Source organism: Peromyscus leucopus, chromosome X (assembly GCF_004664715.2).
Source record: "Peromyscus leucopus breed LL Stock chromosome X, UCI_PerLeu_2.1, whole genome shotgun sequence".
Taxonomy (NCBI): domain Eukaryota; kingdom Metazoa; phylum Chordata; class Mammalia; order Rodentia; family Cricetidae; genus Peromyscus; species Peromyscus leucopus.
The window spans coordinates 113,582,929-113,606,565 of NC_051083.1; the positions used below are offsets into that span (position 1 = coordinate 113,582,929).

At 43.2% G+C, this 23,637-nt stretch overlaps 1 protein-coding gene across 1 annotated transcript; it reads left to right on the forward strand.

Moving 5' to 3' along the window:
* The first annotated feature begins 375 nt into the window (after positions 1 to 375).
* On the forward strand, positions 376 to 22,778 carry Utp14a (UTP14A small subunit processome component). The gene is made up of 15 exons (XM_028887362.2): positions 376 to 489; positions 2,229 to 2,304; positions 3,484 to 3,554; positions 4,639 to 4,703; positions 7,325 to 7,467; positions 7,695 to 7,850; positions 12,896 to 13,015; positions 13,114 to 13,208; positions 13,776 to 13,899; positions 13,985 to 14,062; positions 14,741 to 15,128; positions 17,934 to 18,334; positions 19,072 to 19,265; positions 19,380 to 19,479; positions 22,381 to 22,778. Exons 1-15 carry the CDS (start codon positions 461 to 463, stop codon positions 22,648 to 22,650), a joined length of 2,310 nt encoding a protein of 769 aa, XP_028743195.1. The 5' UTR covers positions 376 to 460; the 3' UTR covers positions 22,651 to 22,778.
* The last annotated feature ends 859 nt before the right edge of the window (positions 22,779 to 23,637 follow it).

Below are 23,637 nucleotides of genomic sequence, written 5' to 3' on the forward strand. Positions count from 1 at the left end.
GGGGGGGCGGCGGGGTTATTCGGGAGTTCAACACAGCCTGGTGCTGGCCAGTGATGACTTTGTGTGACATTGTCCAACGGGGGTTGGCCCTGAATGCTTTATGGTTTTGTTTTGTTTTTTTTTAAGCTTTCAGCGGGGCTAGGACATCCTCGCCTTCACTTCACTCATCTTGGAAAACTAAAAAACCAAGCGCTTGAGACTCGCCACAGCTAAGCTGGAGACCTTCGACGAGAACGGAGAATGCAAAGGCCCGCCCACCGTCCGTGCCGCCTAGGGCCAGGCAGCCGGGTTTTATGCCAGCCAATCCTAAATGTATTTCAATCTTCACCAACCTCTCCCTGGGCGGAAATGACGCGTATCGTCGTGCGCGATTGGAGGAAGCCAAAATTGCTTTACCGCATGCGAGTAACTTGGTCTCTTTCGGGCTTCCGCTCTTGATCCATGTGAGAGACAGCCTACAATGATGAACGCGTCCAAAGCTGCGAAGGGGTAAGGAGTAAAAGGGAGATCCCGGGTCTCTAAGGGCAGAGTTTCCTGGGTTTAGGGAAGTAGAAGTCGCCTTCTAACAATCAGTAGTTAGTTATTCGCCTCCCAAGACCCTGCCAGTAGTTAATGTAACTGCGATTCATCCTTTAAAGCCCGTTAATTTAAACTGATTTTGCTCCTCTGTTTGTCGGCTCTTTAAGTGCGTCGCTCTTAGGTCTGATGGTCGTCCATCTGTCTCTTGACAAAGTTAATATTATTGATTTCCCTTTATTTGTCATGTGCCCATTTTCTGCCTCTGCCACGCGGGACCTGCGCAGGCACTGCCAAGTTGTTTGAGAGTCATCCACAATATGTCCTCCCCTGTGATATTTCATGTGTTCCCCCTCAGCGTTAGAAAATCTCAATGTAGTCCATTTGGTAATGTTTGCCTAATAAATACCGAGATGCTGTTAAGTAATAGTAGGCTCTTTCTAAATACCAATCTCCTTAGTTAAACACCCGAACTCAGTTGGTTTCCATCATTCCCGTATCTCCCCGGTTCTGGGAACAAATGAACAAGTTTACATTTTGAATACGCTGCATTTATCAAGGCACCTGACTGGCAGAAGGTGCATAGAAACGCCAGCAGTAGCATCATTGAGAAATGCAGTGCCGATCACTAACAAGTGTTGTCTTTTTCTTGCGGATTTGAATGTCATCAGTTACTGTTACGTGCCAGTCACTAATGAGTGTTAAGTCTTTTTCTTGTGGATTTGAATGATGTCATTAGTTACTGTTACCTTGGAGGTGCTGCCTGACTTCGGTCTAAATGTAAGACCTTGACAAATTACCGAAGGTGCTCTTACTGTTGCGCTTTTGCACCTCTTCTCAGATAAGGTTACTCAACTGGAAAAACTGAATGAATTGGTTTAGAGCAGTGGTTCGCAACCGTCCTACGACTGCGACCCTTTAACACAGCTCCTCATGTTGTGCTGACCCCCAACCATAAAAATATTTTCATTGCTACTTCAGAACTGTAGTTTAGCTACTGGTCATGAATCGTAATGCAATTATCGGTGTTTTCCAGTGGTTCCGTCCGACAACTTGCGGCGGGTCGCATGTTCCGTCCGACGACTTGCGACGGGTCGCGACCCACATGCTGAGAACCGCTGGTTTGGATTTTTTGTTTGTTTGTTTGTTTGGTTTTGGTTTTGGTTTTTCTGAGACAGGGTTTCTCTGTCCTGAATCTCGCTCTGTAGACCAGGCTGGCCTCGTGCTCACAGAGATCCACCTGGCTCTGCCTCCGGAGTGCCGGGAAAGGCGTGCGCCACCGCCGCCCGGCTGGACATTTTGTTGTTGTTGTTTTTGTTTTTGTTTTTTCGAGACAGGGTTTCTCTGTGTAGCTTTGCGCCTTTCCTGAAACTCACTCTGTAGACCAGGCTGGCGTTGAACGCACAGAGATCCGCCTGCCTCTGCCTCCAGAGTGCCGGGATTAAAGGCGTGCGCCACCGCCGCCCCGGCTGGACTTTTTTTTTTTTTTTTTTTTTCGAGACAGGGTTTCTCTGTGTAGCTTTGCGCCTTTCCTGGAACTCACTTGGTAGCCCAGGCTGGCCTCCCAGGCTGGCCTCGAACGCACAGAGATCTGCCTGCCTCTGCCTCCTGAGTGCCAGGATTAAAGGTGTGCGCCACCACCGCCCGGCTGGACATTATTTTAATAGGATTATTTTACGCACTAATATTTCTATGTTGCCTTTTTAAAACAGCCTTCTGGCTTTGAGCCAGCAGGAAGAACTAATGGATTTGCCAAGCAACTACTCCTTGAGTGCCAGTGAAGATGAGGTGGGTGACAAGTGTTGAACTGACTCAATTAGGGTGAACACCACATTCCTGGGGAGGAAAGGATTGAAGAGATATGTATGTGGAGGGGAGCTAACTAAAACTCCAGCATATGCTATCTGAATTTTAAACCTAATTCTCTGACAAAACTACTTAAATTGTTCTTCCTCTTGTATAAAACAGTACCAATTTTAATGATAAGGAAAGACCAGCGACAGTAGTCATCCCGGAAGTCGGGAGGCTGAGGCAGGAGGATCTTAAGTTTGAGGCTAGCCTAGGTTGCAAACTGAGGGGTTGTCTTTGTTTTGAAAGGATTTTATTGTGAAGCTCAGTGGCATACATATTTAATCCAGCACTCAGGAGGCAGACTCAAGTGGATCTCTATGATTTTAAGGCCAGCCTGGTCTACATGAGTTCCAGGCTGGCCAAAGGGTACATAGTGAGACCCTGATTCAAAAAGGGGGATGGAGTACTTTCTCCTGATAGAAAGCCACTTTGAGAACTGTGGTTATGACTTGAACTGTTAGTCAGTGTTTCTGTATGAAAAAAATACTTTATGGGTTTGGGGATTTAGCTCAGTGGTAGAGCGCTTGCCTAGCAAGTGCAAGGCCCTGGGTTCGACCCTCAGCTCCAAAAAAAGAAAAAAAAATACTTTATGCAGAAACAGCATATTATTAAGCTGATTTCTTTTCTTTGGGGGGCACTTTGATACAGAGTTTCTCTGTAGATAATAATTAAAATATCAGATACTTGTACAGCCACTAAGCTGACAAAAAAAAAGACCTTGAGGTGGGGCAGTTTTGGGACAGGGTTTCTCTGTAAGCACCCTGGCTGGCCTAGAACTCAAGCTGACCTCAAACTCACAGAGATCTACCAGTGCTGGGATTAAAGACATGTGCTACTACCTCCCGGCTTAAAGTGTTTTCTTAAAATCAGTTAGGACGTTAGCCAAGGTACTAGCATCCAAGTTACTAAGGATCTACATTCCTTATAAAGATAATGTTTGGATTTTGAAACAATTCCTAATTTCAATTCCAGCTTGGATCAGAGTGGTCATATAATATCTCATCTGATTTCCCCTGTTCTCTACCAACCATAACCAAAATGTTTATGTGGACTTGTTTCCAAGTTGTCTTTTTCCTCCCCTTATTGTCCTAATGGATTTTCCTTTTCTGAGTCTAGGGGGACAGTGATGGAGAAAGAAAGCATCAAAAACTTCTGGAAGCAATTGGTTCCCTTACTGGAAAAAATAGGTAACATCCCTGTCAGTTTGGACAGCTTATAATTAGATCTGCCTTCCCTCCTCCTCTTTCTTTTCTTTTTCTCTTTCTTTTTCTCTTTCTTTCTTTCTTTCTTTCTTTCTTTCTTTCTTTCTTCCTTCCTTTCTTTCTCTCTCTCTCTTTCTTTCTCTTTTTTCTCTCTCCTCTCTTTCTCTTCTTTCTTACTTTCTCTCTCCCTTTCTTTCTCTTTCTCTAACTCTTTTTCTTTCTCTCTCTCTCTCTCTTTCTCTTTCTTTCTTTCTTTCTTTCTTTCTTTCTTTCTTTCTTTCTTTCTTTCTTTCTTTCTTTCTTTCTTTCTTTCTTTCAGGATGTACATGTGCCACTTAGTATAAGGGGAGGTCAGAGGACAACCTGTAAAAGTTGGTTCTTCCACCATGGGGGAGATTCAGGGATCAAATTCAGTTTGGCTTGGCAGCAATGGCCTTCACTTCTTGCGCCATCTTGCTGGCCCTATAACTAGCTGTTTCTATGAGATGTCTCCTAAGATTTACTGAATGATTCTGGTACCTACCTGTGTGTAGCATATAGTAAAAAACTGTATGATTGTTGTTGGCTATTTTCCTTATTGCTGTTACTGTATTAGAACTCATACATTGGAAGTTTTATTTAATTCACACCTACAGTCTTTTGAAGCATTGAACACATGTTAATTAACCCCATTAAAGACGTTAATTAAAAATTTATCTCCATGGTCAACCATTTATAAGTGGCAGGTCCTAGATTCAAATCCATGTGTGCTTAAATCTTTTTCATTGTACTACATTATATTTTGTAAGGGCCAGGTCTATATATGAAAAGATGAGATATGGATTAGACTACTAAGTCTAAGTTTAGGAACAGTTTGGTTGCTGTGACAAAAGTGGACCATAAAACCACAGCTGCCTTTGAAGAAAGAAATATTGTACTTAAAGATGTAGCTCAGTGATAGAGTACCTACATAGCATATATGAACCCCTAGATTCCAGAATCTTAGAAAAAAAAAACAATGAACCTAAGTGTTTGGGTTTCCCATGCAAATGTATCCATTTCTAGTATATCATTTTCTCCCTAATTTCAGGTGGAAATTGCCTGAGAGATCTGAGGCTAGTCTGAAAGTGTCCGAGTTTAATGTTAGTTCTGAAGGTAAGTTTTTAAAACAATTTATGCATGAAATCATAAATATTTACCAATGAGAATGCATTAAGGGTAGTCAGGTGAAGGATGCTAAGGTCAGTGGAGCCCAGTGGGATGCCCATTGCATAAAGTGACTTGAGTGGTGGTTCCACGCATCTTTTACTAGCTTAGCTGCCATGCTTGTATGGCTCTTTAATGTTCCCAGCTGCCTTTGTATTTTAGTTCTCTCGTGATGCTTTGAGGTAAGACAGACAGATAATCAGCTTTGTTGGGGCTTTATTAGAATGGTTTGCTGTTGGTTAACCAAGGAGTCTATATGGGTGAGCGGTTACTTATAGGAGCTAGAATGGCCCCCAAAACAGGTGTATTACCGACAGCCCACTGCAACGCTGGTCAGGACTCAAGAATGCTGTGCCCCTTGACTTCCTGCAGGAATTGACCAAGGAAATCTCTGTAGCTAGTTGCTCAGATATCTTCCCCAACAGTTGTTAACTACTTCTATAAAGTTGTGTAGTGGGGGTGGACTTGGATAATTTTGCAAGTTTCAGCTTTCCCAGACACCTAAAATTTGTTTTCCTTAGGAGCCTTCCCCCTCCTATGGGAATGCTTCAGTTTGGAAGCCAGTGCCATGGAACAGGCCCCTCCCTCCCTCTTTCACAGTGTTCCCTGAGACTTGAAGTGGGTAATACAGATAGCATTTATGACTAAGTGTTGTGCCATGGCAATGGTCACTTGGGTGATTAAGTCTCAGGAAGTTTTCCTCCATGACCAGTTTAAGGCTGACAGTGACAAGGAGCTTCTCCTCTAGCACTTCAGGGTTTCAGGTTTCATGTTGTAGTCTTTAATCTACTAGGAGGGTTTTTGTTTTTGTTTTATTTCTGGCTTTCCGAGCATTAGCATCTTTGCTGTGGTTCTCCCCAATGCAGCATGTCATAGGGCAGAGGATCAGGTAGAGAATCCCAGGCCTCCTCAGCAGAAAGGAGACATGGTGACAAATCATTACATGACTGGCAATGAGGTGTCAGACGTTTTCTTAGCCCCATTGCCTCCCTGTCCAGGAAATCAATAACTAAAGAATGGACACATGTTGAGTCTTGGAAAGGCACAAAGCTTAGGAGTATCTAAGGTTTTTTTTTTTTTTTTTTCATGTATCCCCGCCCCCTCAAGAGCCCATGTTAACCCCTGAGTTGGGAGAGTGTAAAATCACCCCTGTTAAAAATGCATGCTCCACCAGGTGTGGTGGTATATGCCTTTTATTCTCAGAACTTCAGGAGGCAGAGGCAGGTGTGTCTATGTGAGTTCAAGGACAGCCTGATCTATATAGCAAGTTCCAGGCCAGCAAGAGTTACATTCTGAGACCTTGTTTGCCCCCACCAAAAAAAGTCTATTAAGTGGCATAGTTACTGTGTCTAGATACCATTTTTTCACCCTTTTCTGAACTTAGGCAGCTTGAAAGAATTTGGTGCTTCTAGGAATCACCATTGGAACCTCAGAGCAGTTAGCAATGTGCTACCAGTAAGCTAATTGAATTGATTCAACAGGTATTTATTGAGTGTCTGCAGTGTATCCAGCAAAGTAGCTAAATCAATAGCAGGTGATATTCTAGATACTAAGTCAACAGTGAAGAATAAGGCATGACCGAATGGGCTCTGCAGTCTGGTAATGAAGGGAAGAACTAAAACAGGATGATGCAGCAATGGTTCCTGTCTTTAATCTCAGTACTTGAAAAAAAGGTAAGAAGATCAGGAATTGAAGGCCAAGCTTGGCCACACAGTTCAAGATCACCCTGGTCTACATGAGACCCTGTGTTAAAAAACAAAACAAAAACCATATGGTATAATGACTTAATTGAATACTTCAGATTGGTTGGTCGTGAAAGGTCCTTCAAGAGGCAAAGTTGAAGGAAATGAAAAGCCAACCATACAAAGGTGGGAGAAAGCATTCCAGTCAAAGGAACAACTTTGGAATAGTTAAAGAAACACAGAGCATGTTTCAAAGACTTGGGAAAAGGACTTATATGACTTAGAGTGTAGCAGACTAATGTTTGTTAGAGGCAGATGAAGACCAAATCCTATCGGGATGTGTCCTTTAGGGCTATGAGATTCCAGGTAGAATTCAGCAGCACTGAATCATTTTCAGCAGGATTATGACATATTGAGATACACATTTTCAAAAACTGACTGGCTGCTATGGGATGAATGAATGAGTAGAAGTAAAAAGACAAGGACAAGCTGGGTGGTGGTGGTGCACACCTTTAATCCCAGCACTCAGGAGGCAGAGGCAGGTGGATCTCTGTGAGTCTAAGGCTAGCCTGGTCTACAAATCGAGTACTGGGACGGCTAGGACTACACAAAAACCCTGTCTTGGGGGTCAGGGGGAGACAGGAAAAGAGTAAATAACTTGCTTTTTGAATAACTGGTTTTCTCCTTATTTGTACCCCTAACATTTGGAAATGTACAAGACTAGTGGTGTCACTATGGCTATGGATAAAGGATTGAAATAAGAATTATTTGTACTTCCCTGTACATTTTCAAGACTATCAACATATTCTATTCAGGCCACTCCCTACATGATATTGACATTGTTTGGTCTCACTTCCCAAACTGACCAGAAAGTTGGCCTTTCCACAGGCTCTGGAGAAAAATTGGCCCTTTCAGATCTGCTTGGGCCTGTTAAACCCTCATCTTCATTGGCTACTGTAAAAAAGCAACTGAGTAGAGTCAAATCAAAGAAGACTCTGGAACTACCCCTTAACAAAGGAGAGCTTGAACAGGTAAGTCACATGGAAAGTGGCCCGTTGAAGGGAAGGACTTCAACTGAGAAGGGGAGGTAAAGTAGGGGCAGCTGAAGTCTTTAGGAGGAAGCAAGAGTTCATTTCTAGGCTTCTGATTATTGGGGTGGGGGTGACTAAGAAACATTGCCTCTTGGTTTCTTGTTACTCCTTTGAGTTCGATGTGGAATTTCATGGCTGTTTCCTTTCATGTACATTGCCTGGTTTAGATCAACAGAGAAGTGGCATTCAGTAAAACTTCGAAAACCCTCTCCAAATGGGATTCTGTTGTTCAGAAGAACCGGGAAGCAGAACAGCTGGTTTTTCCCTTGGAGAAGGAGCCATCTTCCTTTGCTCCCATTGAACATGTGTTTAATGACTGGAAGGTGGGTACAACAGAATGGAAACAAACCTTGAAAGCCGAGGTGCAACGTGAAGAGTCCGAACCTTCCAGCGTGTAGATGAGTAGTTTAAGCCTGAATGCCAGCTTATGTCATTGTCGTTTAGTGGTCAGAGGAAGAGAGAGGAGACAGCATATCTATCTTAACTGTCAGTCAGGGAATAGCCAAGCCACACAGGAGCTCTTGTAATCATTCTGTCTGTGCCCATGGGATTCAAAACATGGCTTTTATAAGTTTCAGTGTTAAAACATCTGGTGACAAAGATTGGGATATGGTGAAACATACCTATAACCCCAGCACTTGGGAGGTGGGAACAGAAGAATCAGGAGTTTGAGGCCAGCTTGAGCTAGCTACATGAGACCCTGTCTCAAAAACAATTAATTTTAAAAGACGTGTGTGTGTCTGCCAAGATAAAGGGAACATACTGTGTTTTTTTTCTTTTATATGGTTTATTTTTTATTTTATGTTCTTGGTTGTTGTGCCTGCATGTATATCTGTGTGATGGTGTCAGATCCCCTGGAACTGGATACGTGTGAACTGCCATGTGGGTGCTGGAAATTGAACCCAGCTCTTAACCACTGAGCCATCTCTCCAACCCCTATGTTTTCTTTCTTATCCCCTAGGTCTATTTTGTTGTGTTGCTACCACCCAAACATATAGTACTGTTTAATGATGAGAACTTTAGCAAGTAACTCATGAAGGGGGTAAGGAATAGTTTAAAACTTTGTTTCCCAAACACTGACCCCCCTGCCACTATGCATAATCATGGATAGGTTGTAATGCACCAAGTCCTCTTTATTATTAGGTATTCTTCCCATTTTAGTAGTTTTGCAATCTCCTTGTAAATGAAATGATGCTGGTAGAAAATGATGGTGTTTAAGAAGAATAGAAGTTATACTCTTGGCAAAATTGGTCCCTAGAGTATGTACTTTTTACTATATGAACAACTCCTTCAAAGCAGCCAGCCTACTTTTCTAGTATACCTTTGGTATGGAGTCTCATCTAGAGTGGTCTGTCTTAAAGAAAAATAGTCAAAGAAAACAGTACCTACACCATAGATAATAGATAGATAGATAGATAGATAGATAGATAGATAGATAGATAGACAGATAGATAGATAGACAGACAGATCTGACCACAAAGGTGTTATGTTTCTCCATGCTTTCTAAAAAAACAGAAATGATAGTGTCCTATGTCAGGAAGTTTAGCTAATTAAAGCTAATTAAAATTATATTGCTTGCCACCATAACTAAACAAATAGTCACTTATTAAGGGATTAAGCTCTGTTCTCTGATAGTATTTTTGAAGTCACTACCATTCTCTTTCTAGGATTCTTCAGAAATCAGGTATAAAGTGTGGCTGCAGGATGAAGGGAGACTTTAGGGAGAAAAAATTGAAGAGGTAATAACAATTTACAGGCTTCAAAAATATGAAGTGGTGCATGCCTACAATTCCTGCACTTAGGAATGTAAGACTCAAGGAGTTCTGGTTCAAGGCAAATTAAATTCAAGGGACATAGGGCTGGGCATGATGGCCTAGGCCTGTAATCCTAGCTGTTTGGGAGACTGAGGTAGAGGCTTGAAAGGTTCAGCCATCCAGGACAATTTAGCAACATTCTGTCTCCAACTAAAAAAAAAATGTAAAGTTGAGGATAGAAAAAAAATGGCAAGGTAAGTTGTGTTTGAAGCTTTTACAAAACTGAAGCAAATCTCACTGTCATCTAATGAGGAACATGCCTTTGGAAGAGCTGGTCTCTGCTGTTGTTTCTACTGTTCCCCTTCTACTGCTACCAGTCTCAACGTTCATTAGTAGTGGGCCTCCAAATTGCCTTATCCTAATTAGGCCCTCATAGCCTTCGACCTATCTGGCAACAGTATCGACATACCACATTCCTAAACACTCTCCCGTCCTTGGCTTCTGTTAGCCTTACTGCTTTATTGCTCCAGCTTTTCACGGGCCTTTTAATTCTTGCTCTGTAAACTCTGTGAGTTGGCTGTCATTCACAGTCTCTCTTAAACTCTAGTTTCACAGCCTGTGTGACAAAATAGGCATCCCCTGCATCTCCATGTGACCTGTCCTACCAGAGCATCCCATTTCTAGATTCCCAAGCCTTAACCACCACCTTTATTCAGTTAACAGCCTAACTCCCTATTCGGTCACCTGGGTTGAAAGCCTGGATCATCTGATCTCTACCCATTCCCTTAGCTGTCCCCTCCTTAGCACATGTGATGGGCTAATCTTATAAATTCTGTTATGGCTCCAGGTCCCCACAACCATTAGGATTTCCATCCTGAAACACAAAATTACTTGTCACTCTCCTACCTAAAATCCATCATGGGCCAGTGAAATGGCTCAGTGCTAAGGATGCTAACTGCCCAGCCTGGCAACTCAAATTCTATCCCCAGGCCCCATGTGGTGGAAGGAATTAACTGACTCGCAAAAAAGTTGTCCGCTTGCCTCCATCTATGCACCATGGCATGAGCACCTACGTGTGTGCGCGCGCACAAACACACACACACACACACACACACACACACACACACACACACAGTCAGTCAGTCAATCAATCAGTCAGTCAGTCAATGTAAAAATTAAATTAAAATCCATCAAAGGCATTCCACTTAGAGGACAAACTAAAAACACCTAGTGTTTTAGCTGTGCTGAACAACAACACATTATTCTCTTACATACCACTTATTTCCTGGTACCTGTGTTTTTGTTTATGCTCATCTGTTTGGACTTTTCCTACTCTTGAAAGAATTGTGCTTAAGCCTCAAAGCCTACATCTAAGAGTTATTTTCCTTACCTCTCTAACCCACCCACCTCCTAATCAGAATTAATGGTTCCTTTCTGTGTGCTTACCTTTATAGAATAACATTTAACCCATTCATGTTACATAGTTAGTAGCATATGTATCTCTTTTCTCTAAGCTCTATGAAGACAGGATCTATCTTAATTAATGGTGTAGTCCTAGCACCCCTCACAAGTGCCTGAAATGTAGCTGAAATCAATAAATGTTGGCAAATTGAATTGAATTTGAAGGGCGATTACAACATTGTAATATAAATCACTTTGTAGCCTGTGATTGATCACTTCTGCAGATACTAAAAAATGGAAGAACATGCACCTTTACCATTCAGTAGAATAGGTTTATGGCTAAATCAATAGCACCGTGTAACATGTGATGATGTGTATTTATGCGTTTGCTCAGATATTTGTAAGTTTAATACTGACCATGATGCATGTGGCTACTGAGGAAAAACATGCATAAAATGTGAGGGTTGAAACTGGCTGTTGCCTAAGGCTGTCTTTGTACTGTGTCAGGATGGACCATGGCCTGATTGGCCTGATTGTTTTAGTCATCCTCACAATGGCAGTCAAGCAGCAAATGGAATTTTTGACCGACACATGAAGTAACTAGTGGACAGTTTATTTCATAGATACCTCCTGTCACACAAAAGTAAATGGGAACTAAGGAGTTGGAGCCAAAGTCAGAAACTGAGTAGAGTTCAATTTGAACTCCAAGGAAGCTGGATGATTATATGAAAGGGAAGGTGGATGATTACATGAAGGTCATATTTATTTTAAAAAAAATTCCTTATGCTCAGGAAATTAAAACACATGCCCTGCCATAAAACAAATTACTAGGCAAAATGTACCTAAGAATGACTGTTCTTGTCTTCTTGGTAATGAATAAAAATATGAGAGCCAGGCATAGTAGCACATATCTGTAATGCCAGCACTTGGAAGGCTAAGGCAGAAAGATTAAAATTTAAGGCCAGCAAGACCTTATATCATAAAAACAAAGAAGAGGGCTTGAGAATTATAGCTCAGTGATACAGCACTTTTCTCACATACACAAGGCCCTGGGTTCAATCCTCAGCACTACCAAAATAAGTACATTAAAAATTAGAGTTCCCTTCTCGATTGGTTTTCCAGTTAATATCATCAATGGCAAATAATGCTTAAGATCTAACCTCTCCTTCCCTGTAGGGAAGCATCTTTAAAGGATGCTTATGATAAGACCCTGAGATTCCCAACTATCAGGTAATTAATTGGTGTTTGCTTCAATATATTTTATATATAATGGGATTTTTTTTAACTTTTGTTTGCTTTCTTTTTGAGTCAGAAGTTTGCTATATCACCCAGCCTGGCCTTGAACTTGCAGCTCTCACCCTGCCTTTGTCTCCCAAGTATAGGGATTATAGGCATTCACCATCACTTCTGAAAGTTTTGGACTTTGAAAATTAATGTGACAATTTGGTACTGCTCTCTTCCCAGCATTTGACTGAATCAAACTTAGATTCTTAAGAAAATAGAGTTCTGTTTTCTCACAATTGATAAGAGAAGACGATCCCCCAAGTAATTTTTTTTCCCCGTGCTGTAGACCGGGCTGGCCTTGAACTCACAGAGATCTGCCTGGCTCTGTAGACCGGGCTGGCCTTGAACTCACAGAGATCCGCCTGGCTCTGCCTCCCGAGTGCCGGAATTAAAAGCATGTGCCACCACCGCTGCCTGGCCCTCCCCCAAGTAATATTAAAGAGTACTTCAGTCCCCTTGTAAAAGTTGTCTTAATTAGAATTTTTTAAAAAGTCAAGCTGATGCCGGGCGGCGGCGTTGGCGCACGCCTTTAATCCCAGCACTTGGGAGGCAGAGCCAGGCGGATCGCTGTGAGTTCGAGGCCAGCCTGGGCTACCAAGTGAGCTCCAGGAAAGGCGCAAAACTACACAGAGAAACCCTGTCTCGAAAAACTAAAAAAAAAAAAAAAGTCAAGCTGAGTGTAATAGTACCTGCTTGTAATCACAACACTAGGGGAGCTGAAACAGGAAGACACCATGACTTCTGGGGCAACCTGGGCTACAGTGAGTTCCAGGCTAGCCACGTCTGGATCGTAAGGTCTTATCTAAGGAAGAAAGGAAGGGGAAAAAAAGAACAAATTTTTAAAATTCAGAATAAAATAGGACATTGTCTATTCCTCAGAACAGCTAGGTAAGAACCTAAGCTTTTTCCTGTTTTGTTACCTTCTTAAGGCAAGAACCCCTCTGGAACAGGAAGTTTTTAACCTCCTCCATAAAAACAGACAGCCAGTGACAGACCCTTTACTGACTCCTGTGGAAAAAGCCTCCCTCCGAGCCATGAGCCTGGAAGAGGTAAGTGTTATAGACCATTCCACGTACCCAGGCAAGCCATGGTTCTCCCAGCATTTGCCGTCCAGCCCAGGAGTTACTGTCCATGTCATTCATTGTAGGCTAAGATTCGCCGCGCAGAGCTTCAGAGGGCCCGGGCTCTGCAGTCCTACTATGAAGCCCGGGCTCGAAGAATGAAGAAGATCAAAAGTAAAAAGTAAGGAAGCTGCGGATCTCATTGAAGAAAATGGTGGGGTTAATCACGAATTCTTTGGAGAGAACTTTTACCATGACAGTTAGGGTCATGTAAAAGAAGTCCCAAGTAGGAACGACTAGTCACCTTTTCCTAAACCAGCCTCATGTAGTTATGCCTGCTTCAGCAATGCCCTTTGCTCTGTGTAGCTTTGTGCCTTTCCTGGAAGGCACTCTGTAGCCCAGGCTGGCCTCAAACTCACAGAGATCCGCCTGCCTCTGCCTCCCAGGTGCTGGGATTAAAGGCGTGCGCCACCACCGCCCGGCTCAGTAGGACTTTTCTTTTGTCTTTTTGCCTCTTTGGAACGTGTTCTGTTCCTTCTTTGACCTATAGAAACAGGAGAGTCTGCTCTGCAGAAGTCTGAATGGTCGGAGAGTCCTGTCCGTCTTCTCAGGTTCCGTGTTAACTGTGGTAGCCATTCTACCACCTGCTTAAGGAACCAACCCCCTTGGATACCGTGGGCACTTTTGCATGTGGTGTTTAGTGTTTCAGCTAAATCTCAGCTCCCACACCTCCTCTCTTACCCTGTAGATACCACAAAATTGTGAAGAAAGGAAAGGCCAAGAAAGCCATCAAAGACTTTGAGCAGCTGAGGAAGGTCGATCCAAATGCTGCATTGGAAGAACTGGAAAAAATTGAGAAAGCCAGAATGATGGTGAGATTGCCTTTTGCTTTTCACACCTTTGCCAACGACTGTCCCTGGAAGGGGTTGAAGATCTCATTTTGTCCTTCCTTTCCAGGAGCGAATGAGTCTTAAGCATCAAAACAGTGGCAAATGGGCCAAGTCGAAGGCAATTATGGCAAAGTATGACCTGGAGGTAAGAAATAGGCCAGACAATAGGAGATGGAATTGGAGGAAAAAAGAAAATCAGTACACAAGAATGGTAGCAGAAATAGAATTGGGGAAAAGCCACAAGGATGAATGAAAAAACAGGAATATAAAAAGATACCAGAAAAAAAAATTAAGGCACAGAGGAAAATGACCAGGAAAAAGATCGAAGGAAAATAACATCAAGGCAAATCTAATAAAAGAGAGAGGAACTTGTTATTTTTTTTATCATTGTATTTCACCTGTTGCTTCTTTAAGGATAATTTGTCTTTCTATTTTTTTCTATGGCTACTAAAAAAATGTATGTGTACTCTTTTAACAGTAGATACCAGTAAGAAATAGCAAGTGAAATGGGAAAACTGGGTTTGTAGCTCAGTGGTAGAGCATGCTAAAAGCTTAGGGTTCCAACCCAACACTATGAAGGAAAAAAATACAGGCGGTAGCTTGAGCTTAATGTTGTGACACATACCTACAAACCCAGCACTAGAAAGGCTAAGGCAGGACCACCCATTGCAAGGTCAGACTGGGCCACCTAGTAAGACCCTGTCAGCAAAAGGAAAAGAAAAGAATGAAAGAACGGAGGCCACTTTGAGAAATGAGGGGAAAGATATTGTTTACTGTGGTCACTAACGTCAAAGTTCCTGTGCTGGGGGTCTCCTTCCTCTAGGCCCGCCAAGCTATGCAGGAACAGTTGGCAAAGAACAAGGAACTGACGCAGAAGCTCCAAGTTGTTTCAGAGAGTGAGGAAGAGGGAGGCGCTGAAGAGGAGGAAGCCCGAGTTCCTGATGTAGCCAATGAAGTACAAATGAATGCTCATGGGTCCAATCCGTGGATGCTCAGGGGTTGCAATCGTGATGCAAAAGAGGAGGAGGTCCAGGCAGACTCCGAAGAACTGCCTGAGCCTGTGGCCCATGAGTTTTCTGAAAGTGAGAGAAATGAAAAGCCCGTGGCAGAGGAAGATGTTTTGTTGAAAGAATTTGAGGAAAGGAGAGCCCTTAGGAAAAGAGCTAAGCTCAACCAGGATGCTGAGCCAGTGGGTGGCCAAGAAACAAAAGGTGAGCTGTGAAGTGGAAGGGGCAATTTCTTATTTGCTCTGGATGGACTGAGAGAAAAAAGAAATGTCCACCCACACATGCTACATAGTGATTATTTTAAGAGTGTGTACTAGGTCCCTGAAGTGAAATTAGATTCGTAATAACCATTTTTTTCTAAGGCATTTGATAAGCAAACCAAACGTGCTCAAACACATTTTCTGCTCTTGGGGCTTATAATCTTCAAAAAGACATTACTAAGTTAGCCTTGAAAAGGTGTGGCTTATCATTCCTACAGACTTGAATCTAGTAAGATGGTAAGTGTCAAAATCTATACATTCAGACATTAGGTAGATATGGAGAAATTGTTAAACTGCTCTAAATGTCTGGAGTCCAATTTTTGTTTTTGTTTTTTTGTCTTGCTTGTAAAGTGAGAAAGTGGCATTTTTAGCACGTCATAATGCTAGATTTTTTCTGTGTCTGTATTTGGGTGACACTTCCCCAGAATGAATTTTTCTGCAGGCTACATGTAAGTTTATTTATTTATTGTAGTGCTGTTGTCCTGGGGATGGGATTCAGGGATGCCCTGGGGATGGGATATTCTAGGCAAGTGCTGCACCACTGCCTGATATCCTTGGTCTCCCCACCCACCCTTTGGTTTTGGGGTTTTGTTGTTGTTTTGTTTTTGTTTTGATATGGTTTCTCTGTGTTGCAGCTCTGGCTGTCCTGGAACTCACTTTGTAGACCAGGCTGGCTTTGAAGTCACAGAGATCTGCCTCCTGAATGCTGGGCTCAAAGGCATGTGCCACCACCATCTGGCTATCCTCGGTCTTGTGATGAGATTTTTTCTATAAACAATATTTATGCTTTAGAGGCTGCTTGATTTTTTTTTCTTAAAGATGCAGCCCATGTTGGCTTTAAACTCACTATGTAGTCAAGGATGACCTTGAACTCCTGATGCTCTTGCCTCTACCTTTGGAGTGCTAGGATTACAAGTGTGTGTCACTGTTGGGAGGTGGTGGAGGTTGTAGAGGTGGTGGTGGTGGAGGTGGTGGTGGTGGTGGTGGTGTGCTCGCCTTTAATCCCAGCACTCGGGAGGCAGAGGCAGGAGGATCTCTAAATATGAGGCCAGCCTGGTCTACAGAGTGAGTTCCAGGACAGCCAGAGCTACACAGAGAAACCCTGTGTCAGGGGACAGGGGGACTGGTTATCTAAGACAAGTGTGCTACATGTCTACAATCCCAGCACTTAGCAAAGAAACTGAGCTAAGAAGTTCAAGGCCAGCCTAGGCAACATAGCAAATTTGAGGATAACCTGGGATACCTTGTAAGATTCCTATTTCCAAGGAGGAAAGGGGACTGATCATTTATCTGGCAGAAAGATAAACCCAGCTAGTGTCAGGTAACAGATCACAGAATTTCAAGGGTAGCCTGGATAACACAGTGAGACCCTATCTCTTACCAAATTTTTTTTTTAAAAAAAAAAGGAGGGGGATGCCAATCATGGTGGCACATACCTTTTTATCTCAGGAAGAGGTGAATATCTCTATTCAAAGTCAGCCTGGTCTACATAGCAAGACCCTGTCTCAAAAAAAAAGCAAAAATTAATGAATTATAAAAGGGGTGGTCATCTAGCTAGCTAAATATTTTGAAGCTGTTGGTTGTGGTATGGTAGTATAATGGTAGATTTTTAAGAATCAATAAGAGCTTCCCCAAACTATAAGGCATATTATAAGAAGTAATGCCCTAAAATATTAGGAAGTCATGGATGTCCCCCTCCAACACACACACTCTATCAAAATGAGCTTGGAAATTTACTTTTGAGAAATATTGGTATACCTGTCTCAAGGCCAGATCTAAAATGATCCGATAGCTTCAAACCAAAGCTAGAAAGCAAGGTCCACACGGAAGGGAGACAGCTTTAGTTATCAAAAGGGGCAGTTTAGAAGAATAGTGTGTTGCTGTTGTTTCCCTCAAGGCTCTTAGACTAGAGATTTGGGCAGTAACTGGAAAATGGGAGCGTACCTCGACTCCAAAAAGCAGCTATTTCATTTTGTCTTGACTAGGTCACATACAACAGGTCATATAATCTGCTTGAGATGTGTAGTGAAAGGGGGAGATCTGTTCAACGTATGACATGTACTTATGAAAACGTAAGTTTAACTAGTTCAGAAGTATGAATTGAGGCTCGCATAGTTGTACATGCCTATAGTCCCAGCACTTGGGAGGTAGGGCTAGAAGGATCAGGAGCTCCAAGGTCATCCTCAGCTACATAGCAAGTTCAAGGCTAATATGAACTACATGAAAACCTGTCCCCAAAAATACATATATAAATAAATAACCAAAAGATTATAAAATGAGGATTCTTGGGTCAGTCAATACAAAACCCTCCAGAGGAGCTTTGTCTAGGCCATGAAGCCCAAAGTACAAGACTGTTTCATTCAGATGTGGTACCTGTTAAAATGTCACCTCCACCTCTTTTTTTTTCCTTTTAATTTGGATCTTTGGGATAGGAGTGGAGCTTGGTGGCGAGTGTTTGCTTGGTGTGTACCAGGCCTTGGGGTTGTTCTCCAGCACCACACTTTTAAAAATAAATAAAAAGAACTTCTGGGGATCTTTCCAAGTAGAGTTAGTCAACTAACTGACAGGGTAGTTAATACAAGGTAGTTAAGCCCCAGTCCTGGTCATTAGCGGTCACCTGGGAAATAGGACCCTGTTTGTTCTTATTAGAGTAGTTCATGGTACTCAGCACTCAGTAGTTGCTTGACAAATCCTCATTAACTGGGAAACTTCCAAGCTTCTTCTCTGACAGAATTTTTTTCCCCTCCAGATTCTACCAGCAAGGAGGTATTATCTGAATTGAGGGCATTGTCCCAGAAACTCAGTAAGGAAAATCATCTACCCAAGAAGCAAAAAGAGAATTCGGCAAAGACTGTTCCCCTGGTCCAGGAAGAGGAACCTGCCCCAGAGGAAGAGGAGCCTCTATTGCTGCAGAGGCCAGAGAGACTACAAACTCTGGAGGAACTAGAAGAGCTAGGTAAAGAGGACTGTCTTCCAAATAAGGAGCTCCCTAGAGCTGCAGTAGAAGGGGAGCAGATGAGAAGAAACCCCCAAAATCAGTTGAAGGGGAAGAAGAAGAAGAAGGAGCAAATGATCAGTCTGCAGAACATCCTGACTACAAGAACTCCTTCTGTGACATCAGTGGCAGTTCCCACAACAGTAGAGGAGCTGGTGAGCAGAGCCAGGGTCTTGGGTTTGTGGGGGCTGGAGCTGGAACAGAACAGGTCCTTCTTACAACACCATCTAGGAAGGTTGGTTTGCTGGGAATTTCCATTTCAGGAGTTGAGGTCCAGATTACCATGGTGCCAGGCTGGGACCCAAGTGTCAGTTTAACAGATACAGATATGTGGACACAGCTGAGCCACACAAGCAGCCTAAATTCTGAGCCACTAAAGCTCCCTGGGGTGACTGTCAACCAGTCCTCAGTGGAGGCGGTGGTCACTGAAAGCCCTGACTAGATCTCAGGCAGGCACAAGAATTCAAACTTCAGTTCTGTTGACTCAATTCCAACCACCAGTGGTCTGCCCTCAACCCCAGTCCCAACCCCAAATTAAGTAATTAAAACTAGCAAGACAAAACACCCTATCTGCTTTTCCTGGGATATAAACTGCTGGAAGTTCCCATTCTGGCCTCGCTTGGAGCTTCTGCTGTTGACCCAGACCATCCTTTCTCCCACCCTAAAAATTCCTTATTGAAGGTTTTAAGTTGTGTCATATGATGACGAGCTAAGGATATTCAGCCTAGAGAGAGAAATCGGAGCATGATTGCATGATCGGTTCCTATTGTGAATCGATCATCCTTTTAGCTCTTCCCCCTAGGGGGCGCTAAGATGTCACAACCCAGGATTCGGTCATGTCATGAAGCACTCGAAAGACAAGTTTCAGTTCTTTGCACTTGTTTCTTCCCAGGAAGATGAAGTGGAGAGAGACCAAAAGCAAATGATAAAGGAAGCTTTTGCCGGGGATGATGTCATCAAGGAGTTCCTAAAAGAGAAGAGAGAAGCTATCCAGGCCAATAAGCCAAAGGACCTGGACCTGACCTTGCCTGGCTGGGGAGAGTGGGGCGGGATGGACCTGAAGCCCAGCGCCAAGAAAAGACGCCGGTGAGAGGAGGGGAACCCTGTCAGAAGAGCACAGTTTCCCCAGCCCACCCTGAAGTGTGTTTCCTGCATTTTTGACTAAATCCTGAATACTCCTTTTACTATTTGGCTTTCCAGGTTTCTTATTAAAGCCCCTGAAGGTCCTCCAAGAAAAGATAAGAATTTGCCCAATGTGATTATAAATGAGAAGCGCAATATCCACGCAGCAGCTCACCAGGTGAGGTTCAGAGCACTCTCTAGTTGTCTGATCTCCACTACCCGCGCCTCTTGCTTGAGAGAAGAACTATTTTAGTATCAGTGGGGAGAGGGATTGTGATGTTTTCCTTTTTTGGTTTGTTTACTTTTGCGTTTTTTTGAGACAGCTTACCCCAGGCTGGCCTTGAACTCCAAATCCGCTGTGCTGGGCATGACCTGCACCATTAATCCCTGATCTCAGCACCCCTTAACGTCATACCTGGCTGGGACGTGTGATGATGATCAACAGAACAAATTTGTCTTTTCTACTGACTGGCTGTGAGAGTAACAAAGCCGGGCAGGCTGTGCTATTCTGACTACTGACCAGGTTTAGGCTGAAAAGAGATTCTTTGCAAGCAGTAACAGAGGCCCTAAGTCACAGTTTCAACTGGTGCTCTGGATCATTCTGCTCTAAATGAGTCTTGCCAAAGTAAAAATTAACCATTCTGCTGTAGGCTTGGATTTGTAGTCAAGGTAACATGCACAGACCAGAAGGTTTGAGCCATGTGTCAAGAAAAGTGGTGATGAACCAGTATCTGTCCACAAAAGTGAAGGGATTTTCAGTTGACTCATATGCTAATAAGCAAGGGATGGGCTGGGTATGGTGGCACCGCCCTTAATCCCAGCAGAGGCAGGTATATCTCTGATCTACAGAACGAGTTTTAGGACAGCCAGAGCTACATTGTGAGACCCTGTCTCAAAAAAAAATAGTTATCATGAGCAAGGGATGTTTGCACTGTGGGAAACTAGAGCATAGTCATTGTCCTCTGGAATATCACAGGCAATGCTGAGTGCTGTTGTTGTAGAGTCACATAAAGTAAAAAAGTTAGGAAATGGGAAGAAGATCCAGAGAGAAATTGGGCTTCTCTTGGGGTGAGGACGTGACCCAAAAAAAAAAGTCATTGAACTGCATAACCTGCATGTTCCCTTCAGTCCTGAGGTTTGCCCCTCATTAGTACAATATTGAAATGAGTTATACTTGCCCTTCTAAAAGAGAAACGAACTATGTAATGGGTACAAAACAGATGAGGGTTGGAATTGGCTCAGTTGCTAGAATGCTTGCCTAGCACTGTGTAAAGCTGGACATAAAGCACACCTTTAATCTCTAATCTTAGCACTCTGGAGGTGGAGACAGGAAGATCAAAAGTTCAAGGTCATCATTGGCTACCCAGTGAGTTGGAGGCTAGCCTGGGATACATGAGGCCCTCTGAAAAAAAGTCTTGAGATAACAGTTCAGTCATATTGTTTGATCTTAATTTCTAAGCCAATCATTGCAGAAACTGTTGCCAATATAATCCAGCTGAGACTATTCTAGACAATTGGATATAAATGGAGAGGGAAGGAATACTCTGATAGGACTGGTAAGGTGGTTCAGTAGGTAAAAGCATTTGTTGCCAAGCCTGATGACCTGATTTTAATCTGCAGGGGCCCACACTGTAGGAGGAGAATGCTCCAATGGGCCAAAATTACAGATGACAGCTAAGAGCATGCTTCTCCGAAAGGCTAGCCTTTTCCTTCCCAGAGCTCTTTCCATGTTGATTTACTATTGCCACAGCAAACTGTGAAATGGTTTTCCAGGAATCTTTCTTGACTTTTGATTTGTTTTTTTTTAAGACAGGATCTCATGTACAGCTTAGTCTGGCCTTGAACTCACTATGTTCCTGAGCATGGCCTTGAACTTGAACATCTGTTTTTCGGGCCACCTCCTCCCCAAGTGCTTGAATTACAAATATATGCCACCACATCTAGCTTATGTGATCCTGGGGATTGGACTAATGTTATGATCATAGTGAAAATAACTGATAAGTGAAACCTGTGAAAAGGATCATTCAACCCACCAAGGGGTCATGACCCACAGGTTGAGAACCACTGAATTAGCTAGCCACTACAGGAGCAAGAGAGTGAAGTGTGTCAAGACAGGAGAGGACTCCTGTCTGACCTTATTTTTTCATACCCTCAGTAACATACACAGATAGAAAAAATATCAACCTAAACAAGACATTTTCTTAGCCTAAAGGGAAAGGAAGCCTTTTTCTCTCAGTACTGATGCTGGGGAAGTGTTTACAGATCTGAGGGTAGCACTCTGGAGTGGAGAAGAGCACAGGGCAAGGACGAGGAACCCAAGGGTTCTGTTCTCTTCTCTCACATTGCTTACTTTACTTGGGGAAATCATTTCCCCTGTCTGGACACAAGTTGATGCCAAGGAAGATAACTGATGCTATCAAGTAGGGCCAACCAGCTCTGCATCCTCTGATGCCTTAAGAGGATGAAGCTGAGCTCAAGAACCTGGACGCATTCTGGATTCAGAAACATTGTGGGCTTCCTTAAAACATCAATCATAAAGAGGAAAGGAAAGTAGATCTATGAATAGTTCAGCCCAGCCAGGGCTACATAGTGAGACCATGTCTCAAAAAGCAAGAAAAAAGGGAAGAAAGGAGAGAATAGAGAGCAGGAAGAGAATAAAAGGGTCAGAATCTATAAAGATGCACAAATACTCTGGGGCTTCTTGAAGTAACAGTGTTGTCTAGAAGCACCCACTGGTTAGCAGCCTTAGAATTACTATAGCCAAACAGGAGTGGTCTTCTGGGTTTTCTGTTCTAAAACCATTGGCTAAGACTGAGAGTATGGGTATAAATAACTTCCAACAGATTAGCAGTCCTAAGATTATATGGGAACACTGGGGTGCTTTGACCTCTCCAAAGCTTACCTCCCTTGTGATTGTCACATAAGACTGAACTATGTAGACCAGCCTGGCCTTAAACTTGTGATCATCCTGTCCCAGCCCTGGCAAATGCTGAGATTACAAGCATGAGCCATTATGCCCCTTCTCTAGGCTACCTTTAAACAACTGTACCTCACACCAAATCCTTCCTTTCCCTTCCAGGTGCGGATGCTTCCATATCCATTCACGCACCATCAGCAGTTTGAAAGGACCATCCAGAATCCTATAGGGTCCACGTGGAACACCCAGAGAGCCTTCCAAAAGTTGACTGCTCCCAAGATCATCACCAAGGCAGGCCACATTATCAAGCCCATAAAAGCAGAGGATGTGGGTTACCAATCTTCCCCAAGGTCTGATCTGTCTGTCATGCAGAGCAATCCAAAAGGACACTCCAAACATAAAAAACAGCTGAAGAAAAGCTCTATAGATTGAATTGTCAGAGAAATGTCCTGACTAGTCCGCTGCTTGTCCTATGCTGCAAAATGAACTCCAAAACTGGCTTAATACACTGTGTGTAGTTAAGCCATATCTTGGAAATAAAGAAATTTTTACCTTTATAACTCGACTGCCGTCTGTATTATCTCCCTGTTGAATCATTTTCTTTAAGTCAGACACTTTGGGTACCCCAGCTTTGTACTTCTCTACTTACCACTTTGTAAGGGGAACTTCATCTCCTTTTTTTACCAAGACTTGTCATAGTCATGAAAATGAAGGAAATGTATCCACATCTCTGGTTATACATATGACACCCATCAATCATGATCCACCATAAATACCAATTTATAATGAGGGATTGACAAAGTACTACGAGGTTTAACCTCCGAATCCAGAAGCAGCATGTACAAACCACAGCTGGATCCTGCCCTTGGTTGGTCATGGAACCAAGGTGAAGTGGGGTCTAACCTCAGGAGTTGCAACTGTATCTTGTGAGCTTCCCAGCTCATTCAGGTTGCTGTGTAGAGTATCATTTTGGGGAGATGTAGCTCTGTGGGGAATTTCGTTTCCTCCAAGATACATTCTATCCTGCAGGAGGCTCCTTTAAGCATAAGGTAACAACCCAGAATAGCTTTAGGAACTCCCTGCAACTGACCAGATTTCACTAGGCCCCCTTCCTGCCAGAGTAAGTAATAAAAGCTGGGAGTCCCTCTCGGATGGAGCAAGCCAGGCTGCTCTCTCCAGCCTCAGACTAGACCAGCTGCCTGGAGGAGGTTTACATCAACTGAGGCACCCAGAAAGGACACACTCCAGCCTCTTGAGCTACCTGCAGGCTATGAAATGTGCTCCAGGTTCTCAGCTTTGTGAGCTGTCACCCATGCCAGGGTGGGCTTTGGTCATGTAGCTGTCTTTGAGTCATTTCCCTCCTGTAATTAACCCCAGTAAAACTTAATTGGTTTACCAAGTTAGATTTGGGTGGTATCC